Source organism: Bombus affinis, chromosome 17 (assembly GCF_024516045.1).
Source record: "Bombus affinis isolate iyBomAffi1 chromosome 17, iyBomAffi1.2, whole genome shotgun sequence".
NCBI classification, from domain to species: Eukaryota; Metazoa; Arthropoda; class Insecta; order Hymenoptera; family Apidae; genus Bombus; species Bombus affinis.
Window position 1 is genome coordinate 767,482 of NC_066360.1, and position 27,400 is coordinate 794,881.

The 27,400-nt window shown below is 35.2% G+C and overlaps 2 protein-coding genes across 6 annotated transcripts in view; one reads left to right on the forward strand and one right to left on the reverse strand.

Annotated features, from left to right (window-relative positions):
* LOC126926078 (lachesin-like) overlaps positions 1–27,400 on the reverse strand; it is a 549,080-nt gene that overhangs the window by 189,013 nt on the left and 332,667 nt on the right. The gene's annotated exons all lie outside the window — the stretch shown is intronic.
* Positions 2,598–27,400, forward strand: part of LOC126926341 (piggyBac transposable element-derived protein 4-like) — a 29,173-nt gene continuing 4,370 nt past the window's right edge. Inside the window, exon 1 of the mRNA XM_050742644.1 lies at positions 2,598–3,291. Coding sequence (XP_050598601.1) covers positions 2,598–3,291 — 694 coding nt within the window. The remainder of the gene's footprint in view (positions 3,292–27,400) is intronic.

Consider the following 27,400-nt stretch of genomic DNA (forward strand, 5'->3'; position numbering starts at 1 on the left):
TTCATCGAGTTACTTTTACTTTGGCACTTAACGCCGTCCTTTGGAAACTTGACTCATAGATTGAAGCCTCTTACAGCTTAGCGAACAAATTAAGAAACATTTGCCGCTCACTGAGAGCTTTGCCCCCACCACGAAAGTTGTCAGAGCTGTGTATACAACCGTGATTGCGAACGCACCCAGCTGTTTGATGCCGAACTCCAAAAACCAATTCCTTCTGAGCCGTACGACTAGGCGGGACCGTGCGACGCGTCGCGTTGCGCCGTTTGTTCGGATATGTTTTTGTGCTACAAAGCGTGAATGCGTCTCTGTGTATCTCAGCATTGCATCGTGGCACATTCAGAGAAACGACTTTCAGTTTCTAAATATTTGACGTATTTTGTCATACTATTTAATGAACTTGATTCAGAAAAATATATCGCATACCTCCGATCTTCCCTACTAAGCTACCACCAATTTCAAAGTTTAGAGGCTATTATTGTTAAGGAATACTGATATAAAAACGTCAGTTGGTACATTTAAAGAAAGATGTATATCTCCCATTAGGAGACGGAATTATTAATAAATTGCACCAACTTGTCAGAACGTTACAAAAAGATCTTCTTATTAATCTCTTAGGTACGACGCGCCACTATAGTGGCTCACTGTACCGACTCATCAGCTCACAGTTTCGACTAAATGATCTTTTTCATTTGTCTTGTTTCACGATCTTTTTTGCCCTCACAACGTTTTATAACTGCGTTAACAATATACAGGCAAAATATATAGCCTTTGTGTTTGATACGCCAGTGTCAGGTATCAATTGTTTTTTTCGTTAAAATAAATATACCATCGTTAGATGTCCTTTTTAACATGCCGATCCGTATGCTTATAATTTTTTAGAATCTTCAACCTCAAAATGTCGCCTCAAAATGGAAAACGAAGAGCAATTTGAAAGACACTATCGCGCTATGAGTGTGAAAATTGTGACGTGGGTCTATGTGTCGCATCGTGCTTTAACTCTTTCGCTACGAGCGTCGCCTATAGACGACGTTCGCGGGATACCACTTGACCATGAGCCCCGTGATGTTTGTATTTTTACGCATACTGCACATCGATCACACTTGTCTCATTCTCTGGTTTGTTCGCATTTGTCTTAAACAATTGAAATATAATCATGCATTCTTTTGTGTTGAAGTGGTCACCACTTCTAAGAAAACTCTACATCTGGTCTTTTTAGTTTTCTCAAGCACTGAAGCCATTGACAGCGTATAGGCAAAAGACTGCGACAAAGGCAGACCATAAACAGTAGACAGGTGACGCTGGCTTCGAGGTAACACTGCTAGCGTGCGGATCTGGACCAGCTCAAATTGTATTCTTACTTATAATTACACTTTTGTATTAAAATATATTTTCTTCCTTACAATTTATCCACGAGTTTCTCTGTTTATACATCAAAAGACCTCAACATTTTGGAACAATCGGGGCAAGAATCACTCCCCAGTCTTCTTCAAGCTGTCAGTGGCTAATATTCAGCTTTCTTGAATTAATCATAGTAAAGGTATATTTTGAACGCGAAATATATATATTCTGTTTGTCGAAACAAGTTTCTTCTGTATTCTATTTAAGAGTAAAGTGTTTGTATCGTACAATAGTACAACGTAACGAGAAATCTTCCTTAAATCATTAGAAGAAATTGGATAGCAGCTGTTAAGTTTTCAAGGCTTGCAACATTTATTTGAAAATTTTACTTGGAGCTTTGTTTAGTTTGTTTTATAAAATCTTTTTGTACCTCCCTTATTAGAATGTCGCAGAGAAACTCGAAAAGAATTCCATCCTCTAATGACTTAACTGATTCAGGCAGTGATTCAGATAATGAAAATCAAATTAACGTAATACGACACAGAAATAGAAGAGCTATATATAGTACTTCTGAATCAGAAGCTGAACAGATTGAAACCATGACAATAACTCTGAAGTATGACGTTAAAAACATTCGTCCTCAAAATATATAAGTTTGCGGTAGTGGATTCAGGAATTAAAAGAAATATTAATAGATCAGCAAAAATCTTAGACTTTTTTCAACTTTTATTTTCGGAAGAGCTCGTAGAGTTGATTGCAAGGGAAATTAATCGATATTGATCTCGAAAGAATAATAATAACGTAAATATGTCAGATGGAACTGGATCAGCCGAATTATATTGTTTTTTTGCTGTGTCATTATTGCCGACACGCAACAAGAAGTTATTATTAACAGAGTATTGGAGTAAAGATAAACTTCTGCGTAGCGATATTTTTGGAGAATTAATGAGGAGAGACCGTTATTTCAAATTACTGCTACATTTCACCGATGATGTTGGTCGCACTAATGATCGTTTGTACAAAATACGAAACGTCGTTGAAATATTACGAAAAGCATTTAATGAATCATTTCAGCCTTACCAACGGCTATGCATTGACGAAAGTCTGCTTTTGTATAAAGGGCGGCTTTCTTTTAAGCAATACATACCATCAAAGAGAAACAGATTTGGTATAAAATCTGTTTAGATTTAATAATTCATTAATAAAATTAATAAAAATAATTAATAAAAGATTTAATAATTCATGCCGGATCACCTACCATGGTGAATAGTGACAATCCCGATATTGAAAAATCTGGAGTAATAGTAGAAACCCTTATGAAGTCGCATCTAGGAAAGGATCATACCATTTACGTGGATAATTGGTATGCGAGTCTCGCTTTATTTAAGTTTTTACATAATAATGATACAAACGCGTGCGGGACCGTAATAAAAAAGAGGAAAGGAATGCCCAAAATTGACAAACGATTAAAAAAGGGAGAGGCAGCATTCAAATCATCCGATAACTTATTAGACTTAAAATGGATGGATAAGAAAGAAGTGTATATGCTTTCTACAATGCATACAGCAGAATTTAAAGCTGTAATCAGGCACGGAGGAGAAAGAGTTATCCAGAAACCTGTATGCGTGTTAGACTACAACAATTCAATGGGTGCAGTGGATAAAGCTGACATGGTCATAAGCACTATGAACTCGACACGGGAATCTTCGAAGTGGTACCGGGAATTTTTCTTTCATTTGATGGACATTTGCGTCTGGAACGCTTATTGTCTGTATAAACATAAGATGAAACAACCGATATTTATGGCAAGATTTCAATTCGAATTCGAACTGAGATTAACGGAACGACATTTTCCGTCGGCTTATAGATCGGTAGGAAAAAAACCAAGAAGAAGGTGTGTCGTTTGCCATGCGAACGACAAAAGATGCGAAACTGCGTATGAATGTGAAAACTGTAATGTGGGATTGTGTGTCATCCCCTGCTTCGAAATATATCACTGTGAATTAAATTATTGAGAATTTTAATTGGTTAATGTAAAGTGTAATTTTTAATTTTTAAATATATTTTTATTGATAATAATTGCAAAATCTCCAAATATGTTGTTGTATAACACTTAAAGAATCGTACGATCCGAATAATGATGAGGCTGCACCAAAAGTCCAAACACCAGTTTACCTACGCGCAACATATGCACACTTCCGTCGCAGTGCTCCGTTCAGCACCGCTATTCCAGCGGCACGGTGGCCCGTACAGCGGTGTCACTCCGACGGAGCACATTGCCGTAGCGAAAGGGTTAAAATATGTCACACTCAAATGTATTATTAATTATTAAAGTAAATTATTGAACTTAAAGTATATGCATCATATTATTAAGAAAAATGATAATTTAATTATCAAAAACTTCATTGTAATGTGCCTGCATAGAGAATAGTATTATCCGCCACATATTGCAGTGCTGTATCGTTTACGCGTAATTGGTGTCAAACTCTGCCACGAGGAGAAACAGCTCCGTACAAAATTCAACCAAAATAAGAGATTAAAATACGAGGGTCATCCAGAAAGTACTATCTTACTTATAAAAAAAGGCCATGTATCAGAATATTCAATATTATCGTTGCATCACGCGCATTGCATTGAAATGGAGATGAAATGGAGAATTGAAAATCCCAAGGATGACGGTTTTACGCTCTTCGAACGCTGAAAACATTCTTCTAAAAGGAATTCACCACCGGATTACAGCAGTTCACGGTAATAAAGTTATGAAAGAATTCGATTCCGAATCGAAGGAGCTGAAAAACGTGTCTCCGACTTTACTGCAAATGATAGAAGCCAGGTTACCGCCCCTTTTACAAAACTTGGAGTTTCTTGTTCCCACAAGAAACGATAAATCTATTATCTACCGTATTTATTGCTTCGCAAAAAACGATAAATTAAAGGAGTGCGTGAGACGATGGTTGTGTGAACTGGCGGCGGAAGTGTATCACAAAGGTATATAAAAACTCGTATAACATTACGACTGGCGTTCAAATCGGGTTGGTGGTTGTATTGAAAAATAACTGCGGATATACACTAAAGTTAGAAATAGAGAAAACTTTCCAAAGTGCGTTTATATTGTTGTTATTGCAAAACGGTTGTTACTTTCTGCACGACCCTAGCACTGTCTATTAAAAAAAGATCATGGTGCGAAACCAAATAATATTTGAATGTATGTTCGTCGGATTGGTTATCCGAGTAACATATTCTAAATTCTTGCATCTCATATGGAATGCGGATGTGTTTTATGCCAAAGTCTTACCAGAATCAAATTTCAAAGGTGATCAAGCTGTAAAAACTGAAAGATTCACTTTGCTCCTCAAGCGAGACACCCACTATCGACTGGAAAATATGTGATCAATTCGCACGATAGCGATCACCTGCTTATTTGCATTACCTACAACACCAACTCGTAAATATTGCAATGAAGTGGAAGCGCAAATTAAAGTAAGTACAGTACAGTCTTCTTGAGGCAAACTTAATATGCGATATTAGTACAAAATACTAGGAATAACGATCGTGAAAGGACAGACTAAGTACGCTTTCAACAGACACGAAAAAGATCGTTCCCTGGACGATTTAATTTCCTTCGAAAAATGCAGAAATATTTCCACGCGGAGATAGAATTTCATACCCATAGTACTATGGGCGACAGCCATTGTGAACCTGAAGAGTTTGCAAGAAATACTCGCCGACAGTCTGGCTTAATTGGCAAGGCACTCGTCCGACAAGCAAAAGATGCGAGTTTGCTCGAATATTTTCTGTCTGTGCACTATTTTTATTCCCCATTATCGCCTCGAATAGCTATATCACGTGCGGTCTATATTTTGACGGCCATCTCGTGGCGGAAACCTCCGATCTCACATGGGATGATCGTAATCAGGACCATACCTCCGCCACTTTGGAGGCATTGAGAGCAGCGTTGCGATTTCACCTCCTATAGACTGAAATAAGCACATTTTTGCACGTGTGCCTCGAATGGCGTAATACATGAGCGTAATGGGGTATACTGAACGTACCGTCGTCCATCCTGTCCTCGCCACGTCGGTTACGAGCGTGGAAAATCAGCAACTTGGTGGGTGCTGCTACACCGTGGACGAAGCCCGACGAGACTTGCAATTTTCGAGAAAGCCAAGTCCAAGCCAGCCAGTGAGGGATGCGAATTCAGATTCGCAAGTAAGACCGTACAACTCCTCCCGCTTCGAGTTGCTCGCGTTTCGGATAAGTCTCGCCTCTGACAGATTTCCGTAGTAAGGCAATAGCCCGGAATCTGCGGTCTTGCGACGAGCTTCTACAAACCTCGACTATGGATTTCGGGTAGTGTGAATGTGAGCGTTCGCAAATTGAATTCGCGAATAGATATTGTAAATCTCCGTTGCACGATAATATAGCGAGTATATGAGATCGCGTGTGTGAGTAGCATAACGCCAAGCGAGCAGCAACCATTATGAGTCTTGGTTTTAATTATCTCTCTCTCATATTGGCTTTCTCTTTTTCTTCTTAGCGTCGTACGAAATGCACGAGCAGCTACGCCTGTCCGCGTCTGTTTGTGGACAAAGAGGCACGAACAAGAGTTGTTTGTTATTGTACGTCGTGTGTTTAATAATTCATAGGATAAATTTAATAATTTGATAATTCCGAAAATTTTGTCTAGTGTCAGTTGTTGCTTGCTTAATAATTAAAACGAGCCAGACTTGTTAAATATTCCTGACGTTCATTGTAGTAACTACAACATAATTATATGTGAACTGTCAGTAATCTCAAATCCACTTTCCATTGCTGAGCAACATACTGGTTACTGTTATATACTGTTACAATTATAATTACTTAATTAATTTATCAAAACACAACTTTCATGTCATAGTGGGTAATGCACGTCACGAACATTCCTTCAATTCGTTGAAGAGCGTACCTTTCCCGGAGGAGATTCAAGAGAAGGCAATTTGTATCTCGACATAAGAATAAACTCATTAACAATAACGTGAAATTTCTTGGAGATTTCGACCTTGGTCCACAGATCATTACAAAACTACAGGAGCTTGTTTCTCAAAATTTTGTAATATATTAACAATTACTCTTAAGAAAATTGTGTGCTTGGTTATCTAAGTTTCGGTTGATGTTATAAAGTACACAGAGTCCAACTTGTCGTTTGCATAGAAACGATTATGTAAAGTACTTAATCACGTGTTACTATAAATTTCATTGGAAAGATTTACATATAAAACAACATCGATTTTAATTACACATTGACACATCTATGCAAGTCAAATTTGTTAAATAATTCGTTGACTCGAATATCTTTTAGTCCCGTACTCGTAACATCTATCTTTATATAAATAGCAATTTCAAACGAGGTAAGAGAGATACGAAACTTTTTACACTACATTGTTTAAGTGAATGCGAACATGATCTCCTGAAAGCCTTTTGGAAATAGAGGAAATACTGATTTACTGCAGCGCGTGCTTCACATGAAAGCAATAAGCGCTATAGTAGAACAAAATCGCTAAAAATTAAGCTCAAAAAGCATAAAAATACGTGCTGAGGTTAGGAAGTACTTAATGCCCATAACTGTAGAGCGTAGCCACGCATACACAAGTAAAAATGTATAGATATTTACAGCTTACAAATACATTCTTCGGTACAGTATTCAAACTTTAACATACATTTTACATTTTTCCATTTACGAGGATACATCCAGTGATATTCAAAACTATATTTACATAATAAAATAAAACAGTATTTGCACATACTATTATTTATAACTGGTTAAATATTTATTTAAAAATTTTTCCTCCCGGCCTGGAAAAATTCTCTAAATCGACATTATTCGTAAAATCAAAAGCTTGCTTCATAAAATAGCATAAATTTTGATAATAAAATCGAATTAGACGAGACTGTACTTTTAGTTGTGAGAAAGAACATCTGCGATCTCAGAAATAAAAAAATAAAACTTTCTATACTAACTAAATGTATTCGGTTTTGATACTGAATAATTCTTGACGCGCAGTACAATCTATTACTATAAAAAGCTGAACAACAAAATCTTGTTATTTAAGTATATAACAAAATACTTGAAAATTGGTGCCACAAGGAGATAGCACGCTTTCTAAACTTTCTTCTTTCGGCTAATTCAACCATTAAAATGTCTAAATAAACCATTATTAGACGTCTTGTATTTGCTATTGCATTTATCGCGTCGTTTTTTAAATATTTTTTCCAATATAAAACGTGGAAAAGCCTCGACATACGAACAATTCTAACATAAAAGACGGAAACTCAGTGTTGGCGATTTCATGTATCTTACATCAAAATCGAAAAATTATTCAAAATTTACTACAAAGACATAGAGTAAAAAGGGGAGTGTAGGTGACCAAGAGCAACAAGTTGCTATTATAAACGTACAATTTTAAGATTGTTTCAATAACTTCAATTCTTTGCCAGATATTCTGCTAAGAATCATTTTATGAATGCAGAGACTGTATCTCTGTAGGTCGTGTCAGCTGCTAGTGCTTTGCCCTTGTAAGTACATATACTCGATAGTCATAGCGACAGACGTATCATAAATCCTTAAAACATGATACACAGGCAATCTGTCGGACAGAGGAGGATCTCCGGTGTACTACATATTCACTTTGTTAACAATCAGGTCCATAAGGTAAGCGAAGTTTCGTGTTCCTCTAACAAGGGAACATATCATCAAACTCACATGCGTTTTCCTCTATGGAAACATTTAATATGTGTTTACCTCTACGTATCTATGTCAGTTTATCGGTAATCGTCCAGACTGAAGAGCTAATGCTCGCGAAATTTCAAGATAAAAATTTGTTTTTGTCATATTTTAGAACAATCTTCTTTTTTCAAATCGCGTGTTATTGAGGTGAACCACTCAATTCGAAACATTTACTTTATATCAAAAATTTAAAATCCTGTGATAACACTTTTCGCTAAATGTTAGTCAATTTGCGTTTATTTTTATATTATTTGTATTTGTTTCCTATCGCGTATTCATCGATTTCGGAATGCATAATTTGCTCCTAGTATGTGCAAAATGTAGTATTCCGATATATTATTGTAAAAAATATCATAAACGTGTTCAATGTACTCTACGGTAATTGTCATTTCAACAATCAGAACGAAAGCTGCAAGCGGGGCAGAGAAAAATATAGAAATCTAGCGTGGTGCTAATTAATGTCATAAAGAGCACAAAAGACTTTTATGGACCACGTTGCATTCGACTGATTTACAATGGTAAAAGTTTGAGCGAGAATAAGATAGTCAAGTAAGGAGAGTCCGGATAATTAAACTTGAAGTTTTATCATATCGTAAAGTGTATGATAGCCGTAGAAGGAATTGTCTGGGAGAAAATAAATTATTTTAGAGAATGTTAGTTAATTATTGTATTGCTGTAAAGAGGCTAGCGTAAAATATATTATTCCGCTTCGTCTATAAGCGAATTCTATTCTATACGCTATTTATCTCTCTATATTATGGTTGAAGTTCTCTGTTCTACGATGTGCATTCGATACTTTACCGATCCAACTGATTTCGAGATAATTAATTAATCCTCGTTGGATTAATCGAAATGGTCACGTTGCTTGTTCCCCACGTTCATCAGATTTGGACACGTTAAATATTTTCCCGCGGGAAACATCGAAAGATATTGTCTATCAGTGTGCGTTTGCTGTTCCAAAAAAATGCAACAACGCGTTAAAACAGTTTGTGGCCAAAATTACGCGATTCATTCCAGCAGCATGTTTTTGGAAAAATATATTTTGAACGAAACATCGAAAATAAATAATGCAGTCACAATCCAAAAATATTCGTTTCATTTTCAAAGATGACTAAAGGTCATTTAATTATGCTTCGTTCTATTCGTCTTCCTAGCGACTATAACCAAGGAAAATTAATTTCTATTCTTCAAACCTGTTTCGTACTAGTTTTCGCGAGCTGTTCGTCGTTGGAAAACCGTCGGCGATACCTCGCACATCTAATTAACCTTGTGCGAATAGGCTTAGTTAAATTAAGCAGGATTAGGTTAATGGACCGACGGTTGATACAGTCTCCCGAGATTTTTTATAGCTTTTCTGGAGATTTGCTTCGTTCGAGTAACGATCAGCTACCGTAAGGAATAATACGTTGCTGCCCATTTCGCTCGTTTACCTCGTACCGTTGCGATCGCTATTTATGGCCGTGCTAGAATACCGAGATCTAGGCACATAAAACGCTATCACCTGAGCTAACTGAACGATCCTCGACACAACTGTATAAACGTGAATTCTACGAGGCGCTTTGTATCTTATTTGCTGCCTTGTTTCTCATCCTCGCACTCGACATATTCGTCAATTTGTAAAAAGTGAGCGTTAGCAAATTTCAAGTTACAATGTAATTTACGAAAAATGCTGCATAAAGTACAAAAAGAGCCACGCTGTTTGTAAGAATGAGAATAACGACGTTGTGCATAATTATTTTTCAGACAAGCAGCAGCTTGCGCCACAGAGAGCGGCGACCAAGATCGCTCTGCGCTCTTTTACAACTTGTACAACTTTGATTCTAGCAACAGCTCATAAATGGCGTACATATAATTGCAGTAGTGGGTGTATATGTGATCAGATGTTGCCATTTTCCAAGTTCTCATGCGCGCTTTTAAATTAAATGGATGACTTGATATACACATATACAGGGTAACCCACTTCAAGTCTTATACATAGTCTTTTGTTTTTCTAAATGGTATCTTTTTATATTTATGTGCTTTTGATATGGTTTTATTCAAATAGGCTCTTTAGTTGGAATAACGCGTCCCATAACCAACAACGAACGTCGAGCCATTTGCCTGAGCGTTCAAAGTTGTGCAAATCTCACGTGTCTTTTGAGGTACAACTAATTTTATGTTGCAAGATGTTTGATAAATAATTACCACCAATTGATGATTGAACAAGAAAGATCTATCATGTCGAAGTGAATAATAAATCAGCAACATTTTTGTTACAATTTGTAAATAAGCACATATTTTAAATTATTAACGTCCTGATAAAGTTTACAAAAATTCAATAATCTTGAATCGTGTAGTACATTTCGAAGCATATTGATACATGTAACGCAACTTTACATCTTTTGCACTCCCACGTTGTTTCGCTACTAATCAAATATCGTAGATGACTGTGAGATACAAGTTAGTGTATTGTCTGTATTGTCGACATATCATTGCCGGTTGATCTTTATGCTGTACGCCAATATCATAATCGACGTGTAAATGTACCGTTTTATAAATTCACGAGAGACACGAAATACTGACTAGACTAGGCAGTTTATGGCATTAAGGGACGGAAGCGTAAAGTTTTGGGAAACACGATAAAGACGATAAAGTCAGAAAGATTCGCAGATCAGAGGTGATCGAAACGTATAAATGCAATGCGTGTAATATATAATAAATTATAATGTTTTATATAGAATGCAATTAAAATTAAAAATGCAGTTAGTTCGGATAATTGAGCTTGTACATTCTGTTATGGACGAAGAATATCTTTCTCCATCGCACTCCTGAAATTCCTTTTATTGAAACATCCCTTACGCAAGCAATGCGAGAAGCAGCCGTGGTCGAACTGAATATTCGAGAATTGGATCGAGCTGGATGACCGAGAAATTTCCGGGGTATTGTTTCTCCGAAACTTTATTATTTTTTCCATATGTAAACGCGTATAGTGGACGATGAAGTCAGTGAAGTAGAATCCTAGAGTCGGTACAAATTCTATTGGCCACTACTTCGAAGCTATTCTTACAGACCGCATTGGCATTTGACTGCATCAAAGCCAAGCATGTACACTGAAGTAGTATACTGTTATGTTCATTTATCCGCGACACATACACGCTTGTAATAAGCTCTTGATTGCAATTTTTTCATTTGTATTTTGTCCATTTGATTGATTTGTATTTTTGTATAAATTCGAGTTTAATTATTTCGGACCTAATATTCAAGATAGAGTTCCTTCACAAACATAGTTGCACGTGCACATAGGACACGTTCGAGTCTGTCGATTACCTACAACTTTCTGAATTCGCATCAAGTTCGTCTCTATTATCTGCAACCTGCCAACAGCTCGCCGGCTTCGTGTCGGATTCATTTGTGTAATAGCACCAACGTTTCCAGATTGAGGGAATTAAGGGAACAAATCCTTCTAATAGCAAGAGAAGTAGTACAGTTGGTGGACCAGTGACGTCGTGATTCACACTGTAGGCGGTGGAGGGACAACTTTGTAGACGCAACGCTCAAAGACATGGGACGAAATTCATATCAGGTGACATTAGGCACGTAGCTGTAGTGCGGCAGCGGGGGTACTGTGGCGTCATGTTATCACTGAATTAATGGAATCATCTGGCAATCGCGCTAATTTTCTAGTTAACTGCCCGATTTCGCACCGAGTTCGTCTGTGACGTTTTTCCCAGTCACCCCCAATTTCGCATCGGGTTCGTTCACCAAGTTTCAATCTCTCGCGGCTCCTTACTTTGAGCGTGACTCGTTCGCGCGTGATTCCATTTCACAGGGCCCCTGAATTGGCATTTAGTTTCTCCTCGCAAACCGTAATCCTAGCAGCTTCTTGACATCGCGTCAGGCTCGTTCATCTACTTGCTAACACATTTGCATAAAATACCCTCGCCGGTCTCTCGCCTCGCTCGCAGCCTCGGCTCGTAACAAAAGATTTATTATCATCAACAGTAATCATTTTATACAGACGCGCTATTTTTGGGAATAAATCAATTTGTAAGATTCATTCTTATAATAATTGTATAATAAAAATATAGATCTGGCTTTTTCTTTCAGTTGTGAATGCAATTCTTCACCTTTAACATTATCAACGTCACTCCTTACATAAATTCTCTATCTTTTCTACAATTCATAGAAAAAATCTATTTTAACATGATTCGGCTTCTCAAATACTCTTCGTTAATCCAACATAGTGATTGCAAGAATTCAATCGTCGGTCACTAATTGCAATAACGTAGCTACTTGTATAATTGAAGTAACCTGAAACACTTGATAAGCAGATGTTTTGCAGGTGTTGAGAAGCGTTGAGATGCGTTCAATCGCAATGCTTTTCACAAATCACAAAATTCATTCAATCTAATTCCTTTTTATTTCGGTTTTCTTTTGAAAATATTTTTAAATTAATTTTGTTCATATTAAAACAAGAGCCATGATTTGTGTCATTTTTGCTGCGTTGAACACGCCGAAAGAATAAGCCTATTCAGCAATAACTAAATTGTATTATTTCATGTATCTAACGAAAGTCTGCAAGTTACGTTAAGTTGCGGGAATAAAAAACACCGTGTGTGTGTGTGTGTGTGTGTGTGTGTGTTCAGGCTCATAAATATTCAAAAGAAGGTACGAAATTCACCGGACAAAGCGAAAGTGTCAAATCTAAATATCGGAAAAGTAACAAGTATGCAAACAGGCGAAGAGATTGGAGATGTATAACATGAACATCGAATAGGCATCATGCTACGCAAGTAACTAACAAAATCAATCGACAACAGCGTAAACTGTCAAAGCGAAAGATTAGTATATTCGAATGAGTTTAACTTGGAAATCTACCGTTGAATGCAGTTGTTTGTTGTATTTAAAAGCGTATAACAATTTTATAGGACAAGCGTATAAAAATGTTACAAAATATTACTTTTGCACGATTTATCGTTAAACATGTTTGTTTTTGAGTTGGTTGTTTTCAAAATAAATTCGCTGTTAAATTTATTTTCTTCTTAGTATAATTATTATTATTTATCTGTCGAAATTTATCTGTCGAACGTGGAACACGTTGAGTATACACGTTATGGAACATATCAATGATGCTGCTACTGATGTCGATGTAAATTATATTTATTTTGTGGTGGCAATTACAAGAGACAATAATAGCGAAAAATGGATCCAATGTATTCGCTGTTTTCTTTGGGACTGCAAAGATAATAAAATAATAATATAATAATGTAAGTTTAAAAACTGGAAGATATCTGTTTGTATGTCCTTTTATTTAAATAAATACTTTTTGTTCAGAGTAATACTTTTGACATTTCTTTACAAATTTCCTCAACTCACCGCATTTGATTATTTTTTTATTTTTTTATCGTCACTTCCACATGTTTAAACTTTTGTATAACTAACATAGGAATATCTATTAATTTTCTCGTGTTTTAGCGTCGTGTTTTAAAATCCAGGTATGTCAATTACCCTGAACATAAGAATAAAGCGAAAAGTAAAAGTTATACTGTGTCAAGAGTATGAAAGAAGCTGAGAGAGAGTGAGATTTGAAACATAGAAACAGAGTGAAAGTTAAAATAGAGAACAGAAAGGAAAAGTAAGAAAAGAATAAATAGAACGGAAGAAGCAAAAATGTGAAAGATTTCAAGTAAATACTTATCGCTTAACCGTTCAACTTGTTGAATAACGAATATCTTCGATTGTGTGGAAGATTCATTTCTGTGTACTTTTACAGACATCGAGTATTTTATGATGTGCGAGAAGAGGGTAAAAAGGGGACTAAGTGTATGAATTTCTACTTGTTAAATGCTAAAAAAGCACTGACAGATTTAATAAATTCTGATGATTGGCTTTTTCCGCTATGGCGGTCGCTCAACTTTCCAAAAGCAACGAATAACCGAAATTGAGTACCAAACGTTTCAACTTACGTATATTTTAATTCGCTGTTAGGGAATACTAGTGCATATTTCTGTTTGCAGCAAGTATACAAATGTGCTGGTAAAGTCATATTTTCTTCAAATTCTAAAAGGATTAAATATTTTCCTTCGTACAATATTTTAAATTCGTTTAGTTGTAGCAAGCGAACATTTTGTACACATTTATTTACTAATTAATTTTCACAAAATAATTAATTTGAACATATTTTCGAAAATATTTGATATACGGTTCGTGAAAGAAGATGAAGTTCCCTTTATTATAATGTTATATATATGCAGATAAATATGCACATATTAGCAGAAATATATACAGATCTCTCCTTTTCCGTTTGTAATAAAATGTAATGAAATTAAATTGTAATGAAATTAAATGAGTCTATTTGTTAATTTAGTATTTGCAATTTTTATCTACTTTCCCGAATATTTTCTAAATAGAATGAGATTGGATTCTTCGCATCACATAATCCCATAAATATTACATTTCATTTATGGCTAACGTTCGTTAAAGTACATATACTCATATTATGAGCATGGTGTTATGGGTCATTGTTTTAGATAAGAATAAAATTATGTTTTATACCTATTGTATCTCTATTATGTCGTTTGAAGGTGGTTGCATAAATTGGATAATGTACATCCAGTGGCCCATGATATCGATGAAGCAAATCCAATACCAGTCTAGTCGAATTCGTGCTTCGCCAAATTTAATCTAGTTCTCCGTTATATTTTACAATGGACGTAATTTTCCCTTCTCGCGTTTCATATTCTTTTTATTTTAGGATCTATAATATGAGAAATTTCAAATATAACGAGTTTAACAAATATAACAAATCAAATGTAACAAATTATATTATATTGTCTATTATATTGTATAAGATTTTATACGTACGTCACACGTCTAAAAGGAAAAAGACGTGGATTAATTTCTAGAAAAAAAATATACGGTCCCATTTAAATAAATATGGATAATCTTGAAGTCTTGTAAAATAATCACATTAAGAAAAACAATTCTTTTTTTTTTTTTTTTTTTTTTTTTTTTTTTTTTTTTTTTTTTTTTTTTTTTTTTTTTTTTTTTATACGTTTTAACGTCACAATAACTACACCTATGTGATTATTAGTGACGACAATGTGAGCAGAGAGAGATTTACTTGCTAGATTTTGCTAAATAACGATATGCTTTTCAGAAAGGAGTTGGCTTAGCATTTGCTGCGAGAGCAATTTAGGAGGGTGTACTTGACACTAATTTGACAATCGTAGATGTCGCAAATTGGTGGGTTAGATTTTCAGATTAGATATACAACTGTGAATCTGATGTGACCAACTTTATGTCTGTTTAGTACAACTTGGTCTCGACAATCGAGATTCCTGGTAACTGGGTCCTTGTTAAAAAATTCTTCCTGGATCTCGAATGCAGATTTAGCTGATGGTTTGAGTGTGTGGTCTTTTGTTTTCGAGAAATTAATAAGCGTTTCCATACTTTATAAATTCTTGTAACATTAATATCGTGTTTTCTGTCGACATTAAATTTTTACAATTTATTTTAATAAATTTTTGATTATTTTTATTTATCATGTACCAAGAATATAATTTCTCGATTAATTTCTCGAAAACAAAGGATTCATTCAAAGGATGCATTCAAATCCTTTTTCGTCGTTTTGTCGTCAACCAAAAGCATCGCACATACAGTCAATTCATTCGAAGTTTCACGGTTCTTACCGTCAACTTGTGAACTGGAGATTTTCCTTGGAAAGATTTGAAAGATCATTCTTGTTATACAGCAATATATTTAGATGATCCCATTTACCCAGTCCACCATAAACAGACATTTAATATACAAGAATTCTTCTCGGTAAAAGTTCTTTTGGCGGAGAGTGTATGACCAGAGTAGAAATACGAAAGATTTGCCATAGTTTTACTGGGATACAGCATTGCTCGGAAAAATTATTCAGAAAAATTAGTTACTTTTAGCGGATGGTTCTATAAAATCGTAATACGATCGGAAGCTTGACTCAAATTTATATTACACAAATACATAAAAGAAGAATGCTATTTTCTTAATTTTCTGACACTATCCGTTTTATTGACCTATGTATTTCATAAACATTCTAAATAATTACTTTTGCAATGGCAATTGACATTAATTACTATTGATTCGAGTATTTGCTTAGCCAATCTTTATAGAACGTTGTCACGAATGCGCTCATTAATCTAATATAATTTCCATATAATGAGAATACAACTATGTTTTTGAATGCGGCAATTTATTAATACGTCGAAATGTAATTTTGACGACTGTGTCATGATGGCGCGGATTCGATCCATTCACGGGTCCAGTTATCGGAGGGATTACGTATATGCTATGTACGTACGTCCATAAGTACATACACACGGCATAAAGTCGAGTCAACCTATATGTTCGTAATATAGATCTCATATACCGTGACTCAAAAGTATCTGGACACTTCCATTTTTATGGTTGGCATCTAGGGTGTTCACCTTGTCCACTTTAATATCTTCGTTACTTTCGCAGGTATAAAAAGGTATACGAGGGAAGGTTCTTTAGTTTGCGATGATGAGTTCTATAATTCATGTTTTGTTTCTCTTCAAGGTCATTTTTTCGAGTTTCCAATATTATTCCACCGATGATTTTCCAATATTAATGTCGTACGTTTATCGTCGTGTAATCGTAGCTAATAAAAAGTTTCATTTTTGAAACAATCTTAAATTTTACGATGATTTGAAGGAAAGTAAAAAATTGACCATCTTATATTTGCTTCAGACTTTTATTATTTTACAAGAAATATTCCATATGACGTCTATTATTTTCAAGACATTTTCGTGTACGACACATTGCATTAGTGACGACCTTGCACTATGTTCTATCATAATTGGAGCAATAGTAAAAAGGTCAGATTCGTTTAAAGGGATAAATTCGTGCTTGCTAGGTGCGTTCGACCTCGAGCCCGACAACTTCGGACCGACGCGACGTGACAGAAGAAGAAGAAGAAAAAGAAGAGGAAGAAGAGAGAGAGAGAGAGAGAGAGAAGGGGAGATTTCCGAATTGGACCAAAACTATCGGGTTATCTGAAACGCACCAGACTACCCGTAAAGTATCAGACCGCCCGAATTTTTCCAAGCCCATCCGATAACGTAATTTCGCGTAGCCGCACACCTAGTAAGCACGAATTTGTCCCTTTAAACGAATTTGTCCTTTTAACAAGTTCATTGCGGTATGGGGCACATAGGTCTCGTAACGAACCTACCTCCTGGGCGATCACTTTTCCATCGCACTTGCCCCATTTGCGAAGCTAATAATTCTCAACGAAATAAACACTAATTGAATCTTTGCAGAGTAAAGTAACATAAATTAGAGAAAAACTCTGCGGGGCTTAATTGTCTCGTACTGCTAACAATGGAACATGCTCCTCGTTATCAACGGATGGTCACTTTATACTACATCTATTATTGAATCGAAATAAACGTCATATATTTCATTATAGTTTAATACATTTGATAAATCTTTTAAATACGAAAGTACAATACGTAACATGTATCGAAATGAGTACGGGCTTACGGTAGTCTTGTACTGCCAAATAGAAAAGCACAACGTGGGCATTTAATTAAAATTGCTACGGGACATTGTTGCCCCGCACTGCAAGTTGGCAAGTCCTTGAAAAAACTGCCGCAGTGAACGTGTTGAACGATCTTGTCTCTTTAAATGGGTACGAGCTACTCCCACTTTTACATAAAACTGCTCGCTCGAAACAGTTTCCGTTGTTACTTATCATCTGTTTCGGCAATGACACGCGGATAAAAATGAGAAAAATAAAGTTTCCATATTTTTTACTTTATTGTCATAAAATTGTTTTCAGTAGATTGTTGAAATCCTCGCAATGTAATTGCTACTGTTTGAACTTGTTACATACCGTGATCTGTTCGTTGTTGGACAAGTGTCGGTGGTACAATCTTGTGCAAGTAGTTTTAGTTAAATTAGACAAGATTAGGTCAGTGGATCGATGGTTCATGCAATTATCGGATTATTAATCACAAATTTTAACACTTGGAAGCCTGAATTATTGAGTGACACATTCTGTTTCTCTTCTTCTAATTAAATTATCAGCTTTTGCAAATGATTGTTCGCTTGGAATACTGTTCCACTACTACGGAATACGAATTCATCCAGTGATTATATTTAGATTAACTTTTACTTTTTAAACTTGTTGCATGCCGTTATCTGTTCGGTGTTGAACAAATGTCGTCTATACGCTATATGCCGAATTAACCGGATAGTTTTACTTAAATTAAACAGGATTACGATAACGAGCTGATGATTGATACAACTATCGCAGTTCCTTATGGCGTTTCTGAAAATTAGCTTTGATCCAGCAACGACCAATTATTGTGATAAGTGGCATGTAATTGTTTCTTCGTAACGAGGCCCAAGCACGAGCTACCGGAATAGCAAATTTTGTAGATCATTTTGCTTCTTTGCGTTCCATTCTTACGCTCCAAGTATTTGAAATCAGATAGTAGCGGTCAATTCATGGCAAATGATCGTTAATAAATTTTAATACGTTCAAACCGCCGTGACTCACCGGTGGACCACAATCTGCACTTCTATCCGGCGGCGTAACCCATCAGTCATTTACGCCATTTATGTTTCCAATTTTAATTTATAAAGACGTAATTTAACGAAAATTGAAATAAAATGCAAATGTTATTGAAGAAAGTGCGCATGAAAATACGTGCCGGCTTGAACGTGTTAAATTATAACATAGAAGAAACGCCATGATGTTTGTCAGAATGCAAATAGTAACATCGCACAGAATTACATTTCAGCTTAGCATCTTGCGCCACAGGTGGTGGCGATCAAAAAGCGCTTGTATTGTTGGGATAGGATTGTAGCAGAAGAAGGCATACATGTGCCATTTCTCAAGTTTTCGCGCGCATTCCGAATTAAGTGTAATGTACACATTTCCAAAAGATATATCCGGTAAAACTCATTTGGTTTCAAACAGGATATCTTGTGATGGTCGCGAGTCTTATCTTGGTGTACGTGTCTTGCAGATTTTAAGTTGATATTTGCTTTTTTAAATGAAACTAAATATTTTTGTTCAGACTACATATTTGTGGTCCATTCCGTAACGAATTCATATAACATTTTGGTATTCCAGAGTCGTTGAAGATCATTTATTGCCGTTAATGATTTACTTCGTTATTTTGTTGAACGTTTAGAAACTATTCCTCATTTTCTGTATTCAAAAGGCGACCATGAACGTCCACCATTTACAATTATTTACTCAACCCCTAAATGATAGCTCCATTTCCTTGAAAGTGACAACTAATTCTCCGAAATTCCTCACATTCTCCCAGAAACACAAGCATATCGACAATTTCATTAGGCGTATAATGAGCGATCGTAGATTAATTCGTTACCGAATGGAAGCGCACCTAATGCTGTTTGTAATAACACTGATTCCTTCGAGGCAACTGTAGCACAAATTCAGGATATCTGTCTACGTATCAGCGAATTATCTTCCCTTTGTAAGGAAGAATAACGATAAATCACATCATTAGTGCGATTTCGATTCATGTTTATATCCGAATCAATGCGATCGTTATTCCAGTAAGTCAAATCTTGAAGACGCCTTTCAGAATAAAAATATTCACCTCCATTTAACAAATAAAAATCACTTTGAAGTCTCGGAGGTACCTGCCACTAGATGAAATTTTTGCTTGTTATAAAATGCCCCCTTCCCACAAATATAATAAAACAAGTTCTATGTGAAACATTTTTTCGAATAATGAGTAGTGCAGGAAAATTGAAATGTGACACCCTGTACACATGTTCGTTTATATGTACTCGTATATATATAATACATATTTAATGCACATATATTCCATAATTTTATAGCTCAAAGAATTAAAGTGGCGATATTTTAAATGTTACTATCCTATTAACATTATTACTTTAACGTTGCTTGTTTAGTAACAAACTACGTCGAAACTTATCTGCCAATATCTTGTTATTGCGGTCATAGTCAACACTTTACTAGAAGATGAAAACACCGTTTGACTACACATTTTTATACATCTATCAAAGTTATAGTACTATATCGATTATCACAAAATATATCCTAATAGCAATCCTAATATCAATTCATGCAAAAAGTTGCATAACACATTGCGCAGAAATATCGATGTCCGTATTATTGTATTATTATTAAACAATAATATAATATATGTCGGAGATGAAAGAACATCGGAACCTTCCCTTTGGAATTTTGGGAAAATCCCATTGTAATCTAGATTCAGCATTGTAATCTAGATTCTACCATAGCTGTAATTAAACAATTGTAGTCATCTAGTCAAATTGTAATTGTTCGAAACTTGCGATAGTGAGCTTGGGCTCGAGGCGACAACCAGTCGCCGAACGTAGCCGCGGTCAAGGGATGAACGTTTTGTCTAATAAAGGTATGGAGTAATTCTATAGCTCTCCTTAAAAGAAATAGTCGTAGCGGCACGTAACAGTAAACATTCCAACGGTTTCTGTCCCGTGGCTCGTCAGATTCGCAGACTCTATCCTTCGGGTAAGATGATTGCCAGATATCAACGCATTTCCACAGTATATGTTTAGCTAGCCTGAGGACCCGTTATAAATCTTAAGATTTAGTTAACTAAAGTCCTTCAAACAGACAAACAGTCTTTGTTTCAACTACGGGAAGATAGGAGAAGTCTATTTTTCCACGAACGACGCCTCCCGCTAGCAACTTTCCCTCAAGGGCTGCTAGCATCTTTTTCTAACCACTGATATGGAGATTTGCCAATTAACAGCAACGCCAATTTCCCTCATCTTCCGAACGAAGGCTTTTTTCGACGAATCCGAGGATCTCGTGTCCTTAGACACACCCCATATAGTTTTTCTTCGGTGGCATCATCGGAACGGAGAGTCATTCTCTCGTGCGATCTCATCGACGAAAAGAGTACCGTCTTTACGATCAGTGAATACTTTACGTTTTGTCAGACTTGGACTTTGTGAGAACGTACATCTATCGTCCCGTTGACCGCGGATTCGTTATTGAACCTAGGATCATTGTCATTAGCTTCTCGAGTATCTAATTATCGCGATTACTTGTCAAATTCTATCATAATCGTATTTACACTAGTAAATATCTCCTCTATTGCATAACGATAACGTCTAATCCAAATGGGGATTCGTTTCACGCCCCTAACCCTAACCCTAATCTTAACGCCAACCCGACATATATATAAGCTTCTCAAAGAATAACTCAGACGCTTCTGGCTAGAACAATGAACAACACGGCGATATGGCTCAACATATAAATATTTTTTGAAGAAATATGGTTATTCCTGTTAGGAATACTGATCACGAGAACGAATTTTATGCGTTATTAAAGAGTTGCAAGAGAATGAAACTTTATGAACGTAACGGACACGAGATCAAGATGCTGCTGGAATGAAAATTTGCGGGTATCAGCGCGTAGTCAAGGAGCTGTTAAGGCATTGAAATATACATAAAAGAATCCGATGCAAGTCAAGAAGCTGCTTCAAAGTTGGAAATGTAGCGTCGATCTTGACATACATATGTATATGCACCGATACAGTATCGATTGACATACAAACTGACCAAAGTTAGTTCTGGCTTTTTTCATCAGATATCAGCACTTTTCTTTGAATAAATAAATGAATGTAACAATACCTCTATCGTTTACAATGTTTATTCATTTTCAATTTATGTATTTATGTATTTATGCTATATGTATTCGTTTTCAATTGTTTATTTCATTGTCGTCGCTGCACTGACACGTTATGCGTTGATATTTTAACGAGCGTTAAAAGTTATTTTCTAAACCTGATATTTTGTTTTTCGGCTAATTAAATGGTTCTTTTCTATAATGTATATCTAGTCTATCAAGTGTAATTACCAGCCTCAGTTTTACAGTTTTCTTTGTATAGTAGACACATTATAATCTGAAATGTTTCTACATGTTTGTCGTCCATTACTTTAAGAAACTTTGGTCTGTTTAATCTTTCTTCTACTTTTTCCCGCAGAAAAAATGTATGAATTTCCAAAGCAGGAAAAAGGAACGTAAAGAAAATAAAAACTTGACAGAGGAGAAAATGAATGCGGTTTTAAAGCTTCTTTTTGACAACAAAATGACAAAGAGACAACCGCTGAGGCTTTGAATGTTTCAAAAACGACGAATGTGAAGACTGGCCACATGTCGAATGCACAGACTAAGGAAACATTAATTATTTTACTTGCGCTATTTTTAAAAATAAAACTTGGATAAAATTACTAACAACTGGGGTGTGTTCTAACATCTAAACGTCTCCTTTTCAACATTATTAATCGTTTAAGATATCTATTAATTAAATAATTGATCTGTACCGAACGGCAATTTTTGTTTCTTATGAATTACAATATTTCTATCCTTGCAAACTACCAGATCTTATTATTGTATTTCGCAAAATTAATTTCCCTCCTCCTATTAAATTCCGTTTGTAGCGTAAACTCATTCTGAAAATTTTCATTTTTATCAATTCTAGCCTAAGATATAACAAGGAAACTTCAAGCAGTCGGTACTGCTCTCCCGTGTATTAGGAATCTGAAAGAAGCGGATAAATCTGTTTTAACAGCAATAGGATGTGTAAAAGAGCTTAGTATAAGATCAAAAGGTCACTAGGTTTGGAAGAGTTGGATCTCTAACTTTGAAAGCTTGAAATATAATTCAAACATTAAAATTCCATATCTCGTGTAAAAATGTTCAATTACAATAATTATAAGGATTGTCGATCGAATTATACTTTTGTTTCCAATTGTTATCCAGTTGATCGATATTAAACTTCCTACGTTATAAGAAGAAAGATAAATAGTAGGATTCTAAAAGGCTTCTACTTTTTCACATTAACTCCAGAAATTTTTATTCGTGGTAGAAAAATATTCCTTATTTGTAGCGTAAATAATAATGCTGAGAAACTATTTTTAAGAATTCAATTTTTTAAACAATTATCCACACACAGCTTATACATATTATATATCGTATTACATTTACTGTATTAAAATTAGATTTGCTTTAACGTATTACGTTAGGTTTAGTTTAATGTATAATTTATTGTATTACTTTTAGCGGTTTACGAAAGTATTCGATCATTTAATAAGCGAAATACAATATCACGTGTGAAACTTGAAATTGCAATAAATAACTGCACGCAATTACATATAATAAGGAAACAGACTAAACGATGTCTCAGTTGAGCTTAAGTGACTTTATCATTATTATATCATCATATTTCCTATGAAGATCCATTATATGTCTATACATGTCATTTGTCTCTATGCATTCTAATATTTTTCTGCTTGTATATTAATAAAAAGCATTGAATAAGCATTTCTAATTGTTATGATACGGTCTTGAAACTCGTCCAACCTCTTTGTCGTGGATATCATCGTATCGTTTTGAAAACTTTAATTTAATATACACGTTTTACTTGCCAAAAGTTGTAAATGTTTAAATATATTCGCAAATTGTTGCACATGTGGCAATATATACAATAATTACTACAATAATTGTTCCAACATAAATTACGTTATTAGACGTTATAAATACTTTGAATTAAGATTAGCAAGTACGCGAGGAAGTTTAAAGGAACTTTATCGTAAAAGAGATATGCAAAGAAATTATCAATGCACTTTTCCTCTATCTTAATGACGCCTTGTCATTAGTCTACCAATTGGTCGATGTCATATTCGAGAAATTTAGTAGAGTTTTAGTTTGCAAACTACTCTAATTAAGTAACAAATCGTCCTCTTCCTCACGAAGGAGAAATATCGAAGGAATTCAAACAATAAGAAAGAACTTTTTATCATTAAGGTGATTCTAAAGTAAAACTACATTTAAACGGCTTGGTTGGCCTGAATACAAATTTGCCGTGATAGTCCAATTTAGTAGAGGGAATTCCCACTGAAGATTTATCATAATATTTTGCTGTAGGTATAATAATTCTTCCGATATATAATGCTATTCTTTTCTTCGTGAAAAAATATCATCCCATAAGATGCAGTTGTCATTGTTGATAACAGGTTTATCTAGAAACGAGTGACCTAGATAACAAAGATGCAGTAGCGACTACTGAAAGAGGATGGAAAGGCGTAGGTTTGACGAATTCTCGTAAGCAAGATTGATATTGGATGCAGCAGAATTTCGCGGTATATTTATGTGAACGTACTGCGTGTGTAATAGGTCCGAGGGATATAGAGTAGAACGTAACTCAGCATCAGAGCTGACCGGCGAAGCCGAAGCTGAAGCCGTAGCCAAAGCCGGAGCCAGCTTCGCTTGCCGTTCCTGTATTTCAGTAATCCCGGGCAACACGAACTCACCGAATACCCCTATAGATATCCCATACGGAGCTGCGCCACAGCCGTTCCACTTGCTAGTTACTTTGAGGTTGAACAACCCGACCTCCTCCCTCTTCGGCTTCGCATCGTTCTCCTGTCCGCTCGGATGCGATAGCATCTTAATCGTGCTAATTCGCGCCCACCCATCACCGGCTGACATTCGCTGTACCGTGAGCTGTAGTTGGTAAACGGAGCTTCCCAGGCTTATGTACCCGAGACGGCGTGCTCACATTTAATAAAGCCACTTAATAAGGAATCTATCGATTACCTTGTTCTTCAACCGGCTTCGAGTTCGTTCTTCTTATAAAACGTTAAGAAAATGTTATGTTTCCCTATCTCTACTATACTATATAGAACTATTGATATTCTATATACTTGTATTTCTTCAAACATTTCAACAATCTTTGTGCGCATTTCTGTAAAATTTTACACTCGGTTGCCAAGTTAATTAATTATATAATGACCAACATTAAATAAATACAATTCAGATAAACACTACTGAATGATTATTTTCATTTTTTTATAACTTTGGTACCATAATGATAAGGGAAGAAGAAGAAAAAAATGTGAGAAGGCGAGAGAGAGACAGACAGATAGGCAGACAGAGATAGAGAAAGAAAGAAAGAAAAGGAAAATGAATTCATTGCTAAAACTTTCCTACCAGGCTTAATAGTTAAGATCAAACTTACATAATAGTTAATAATAAGCCTAAGGGAATGTTTGTGTAACAGAAATGGTTAGTATTTTCAAGAAATTGTATTTTTGTCGTATCGCAAAGCTATATCTTTTTTTCAAAATATTTGCTTTCCTTATTTGTTCATAATAGCCAGTACGTAATAAATAGCGATTATGCAGCAAAGTGTACTTTTATGTTTAATCTTAAAGATTATGAACGATAATATCAATCATTTGTTAGTTGCTTTTATAAAATAACAATTTTATACGACACATATATTTGTCGTACAATCCCATTAAAAGACAACTGAACGTCATGGACAAATTTGCACTTAAGGAATGGATTTAATAGACGTAAATCCCTCAACTTTTATTCCACTGAGAAATCCAAACCAGTGATACGTAAAATTTTGTTCTTAAACTCGTTTCCTTTCTGTGTGTATAGAAACTTTCATTTCACACAAGATTCAGACTTAAGAGTAGAGAACTTACTGAGGCAATAGAAACTTTCTACGCTAAGAAAACATTTGGAGAATAATATAATTGGTTGATAAAATAAAGTACCAACTAAATACTAATCACTCATCTAGCTAATATCACTTAAAATTAAAGAAATAAATCTTATATTCAATCGTTTATACGATATCCTCCTGGTTTCTCACCTTTTGTATAAAGTGTCAAATCAAATATCTTATTACTTTTTCCTATTAAACATAGTACACAAAGCAACGATTGCCACAATTTTTTGGACATTTCTATTAACATGCAAATTAAGGATTGTGAACAAAAATTAGTTAACTCTCTATCGATAAGAAACTTACTAAAACATTTCTTTTTTTTTTATAAAAAAATCGAGGTAGCTGTACAGGAAAAGCATACCTCGCCCATTTCAACGACCTTGAATATCTTGTCAGTGTTATCGTTCTGAACAACTTTTCTCTATACATGTTACCGCCACTCGACTTAGCTCTTCACTCAGGAGCGAGTGCATTTTTATATAGCCCAATCTAAACTTGGCTGATTTATGAGAGAGATAAGTATTTTTAATATTGTATAAATATAAAAGGAAAATGAATGAGTTGTGGATTGAATCACAGTAGTAGCATCCGACTAACATTAAGCTAGCGTGAAATAATTTTGCACTATGTCTTACTTGTCTGTTCGTCGCATACGTACTAATAATCAGAGTCAGCAGTTCACATACGTAACATGATAATAACCACGTACGGTTTTAGCTTTTGAGTTATACGCAAAAGTATATTTACTATAAAGTAGTATATATGTATAGATGATAATAAATGGTAATAATCGAATTTACGATACACTTACAAAATCGCATGAAATATTGGGCTGAACAGACAGTTAAACAATGGCTATTAACCTGAATTTAATTGGTTAACCTGATATTGTTGATTAATTAACAACCAACTATAGAATGTAAAGCAAACATTTTTGGTAGTACATACTTGTTTCTTGTTGGCCTGGTACAACTTCAAGCATGATTTGCTAAGATTATAATGCAAAACCACTCGTGTCAATCGTCACACGATGAAAATTGCTATAACTTGGATGAGATGTTCTATCTCGTTTACCATATCCTGTCAATCTAACACGCCCAGACTATCGCTTATTCCCCTCGTTGGAAAGCTAATAAGAACTTGCCTTCTTTGGAAGATTGCAAAAAACGAATTGGCGCGTTTCTTGTTCTTGGAAGACTAAGCAACTCTACGCCGATGGAATAACAAAGTTACAACAAAGACGGCGAAAAGTCATTAAAAGAAATGGTGCACAAGCTGATTAAAAACAGTACACGTAAAGGAGAAAATACATCTCTCAGTTTGGCGATAAAAACGGAACGAACTTTCGATTCGACCCAATAAAAATTAAGTCATGTCCACGGCGGTTGGATACTAATAAGACCCAACCTACAACTCATTCATTTATCCTTCTTTTACTTGTATTACAAATAATTAGCACCAACGAGTTAGGTTTAGATTCGACTATGAAAAAGTATGCCCACATGTATACCAGAATGAAGTATAATGGAAACTAAGTTTAATCGAAGTTTTTTGTGAATATCTCGGAAACTAAGGTTGAGTGGCGGTGACATGTGTAGGGAAAACTATTTCAGAATAATGATCGTGACAACGTATTTCAAGGTTATTAAAATCGATGAAAGATTATTAAAGTATTTCCTATATAATTATCAAAATCAAGCTTAGATGTCGTTATACAAATTTTCTATACCAT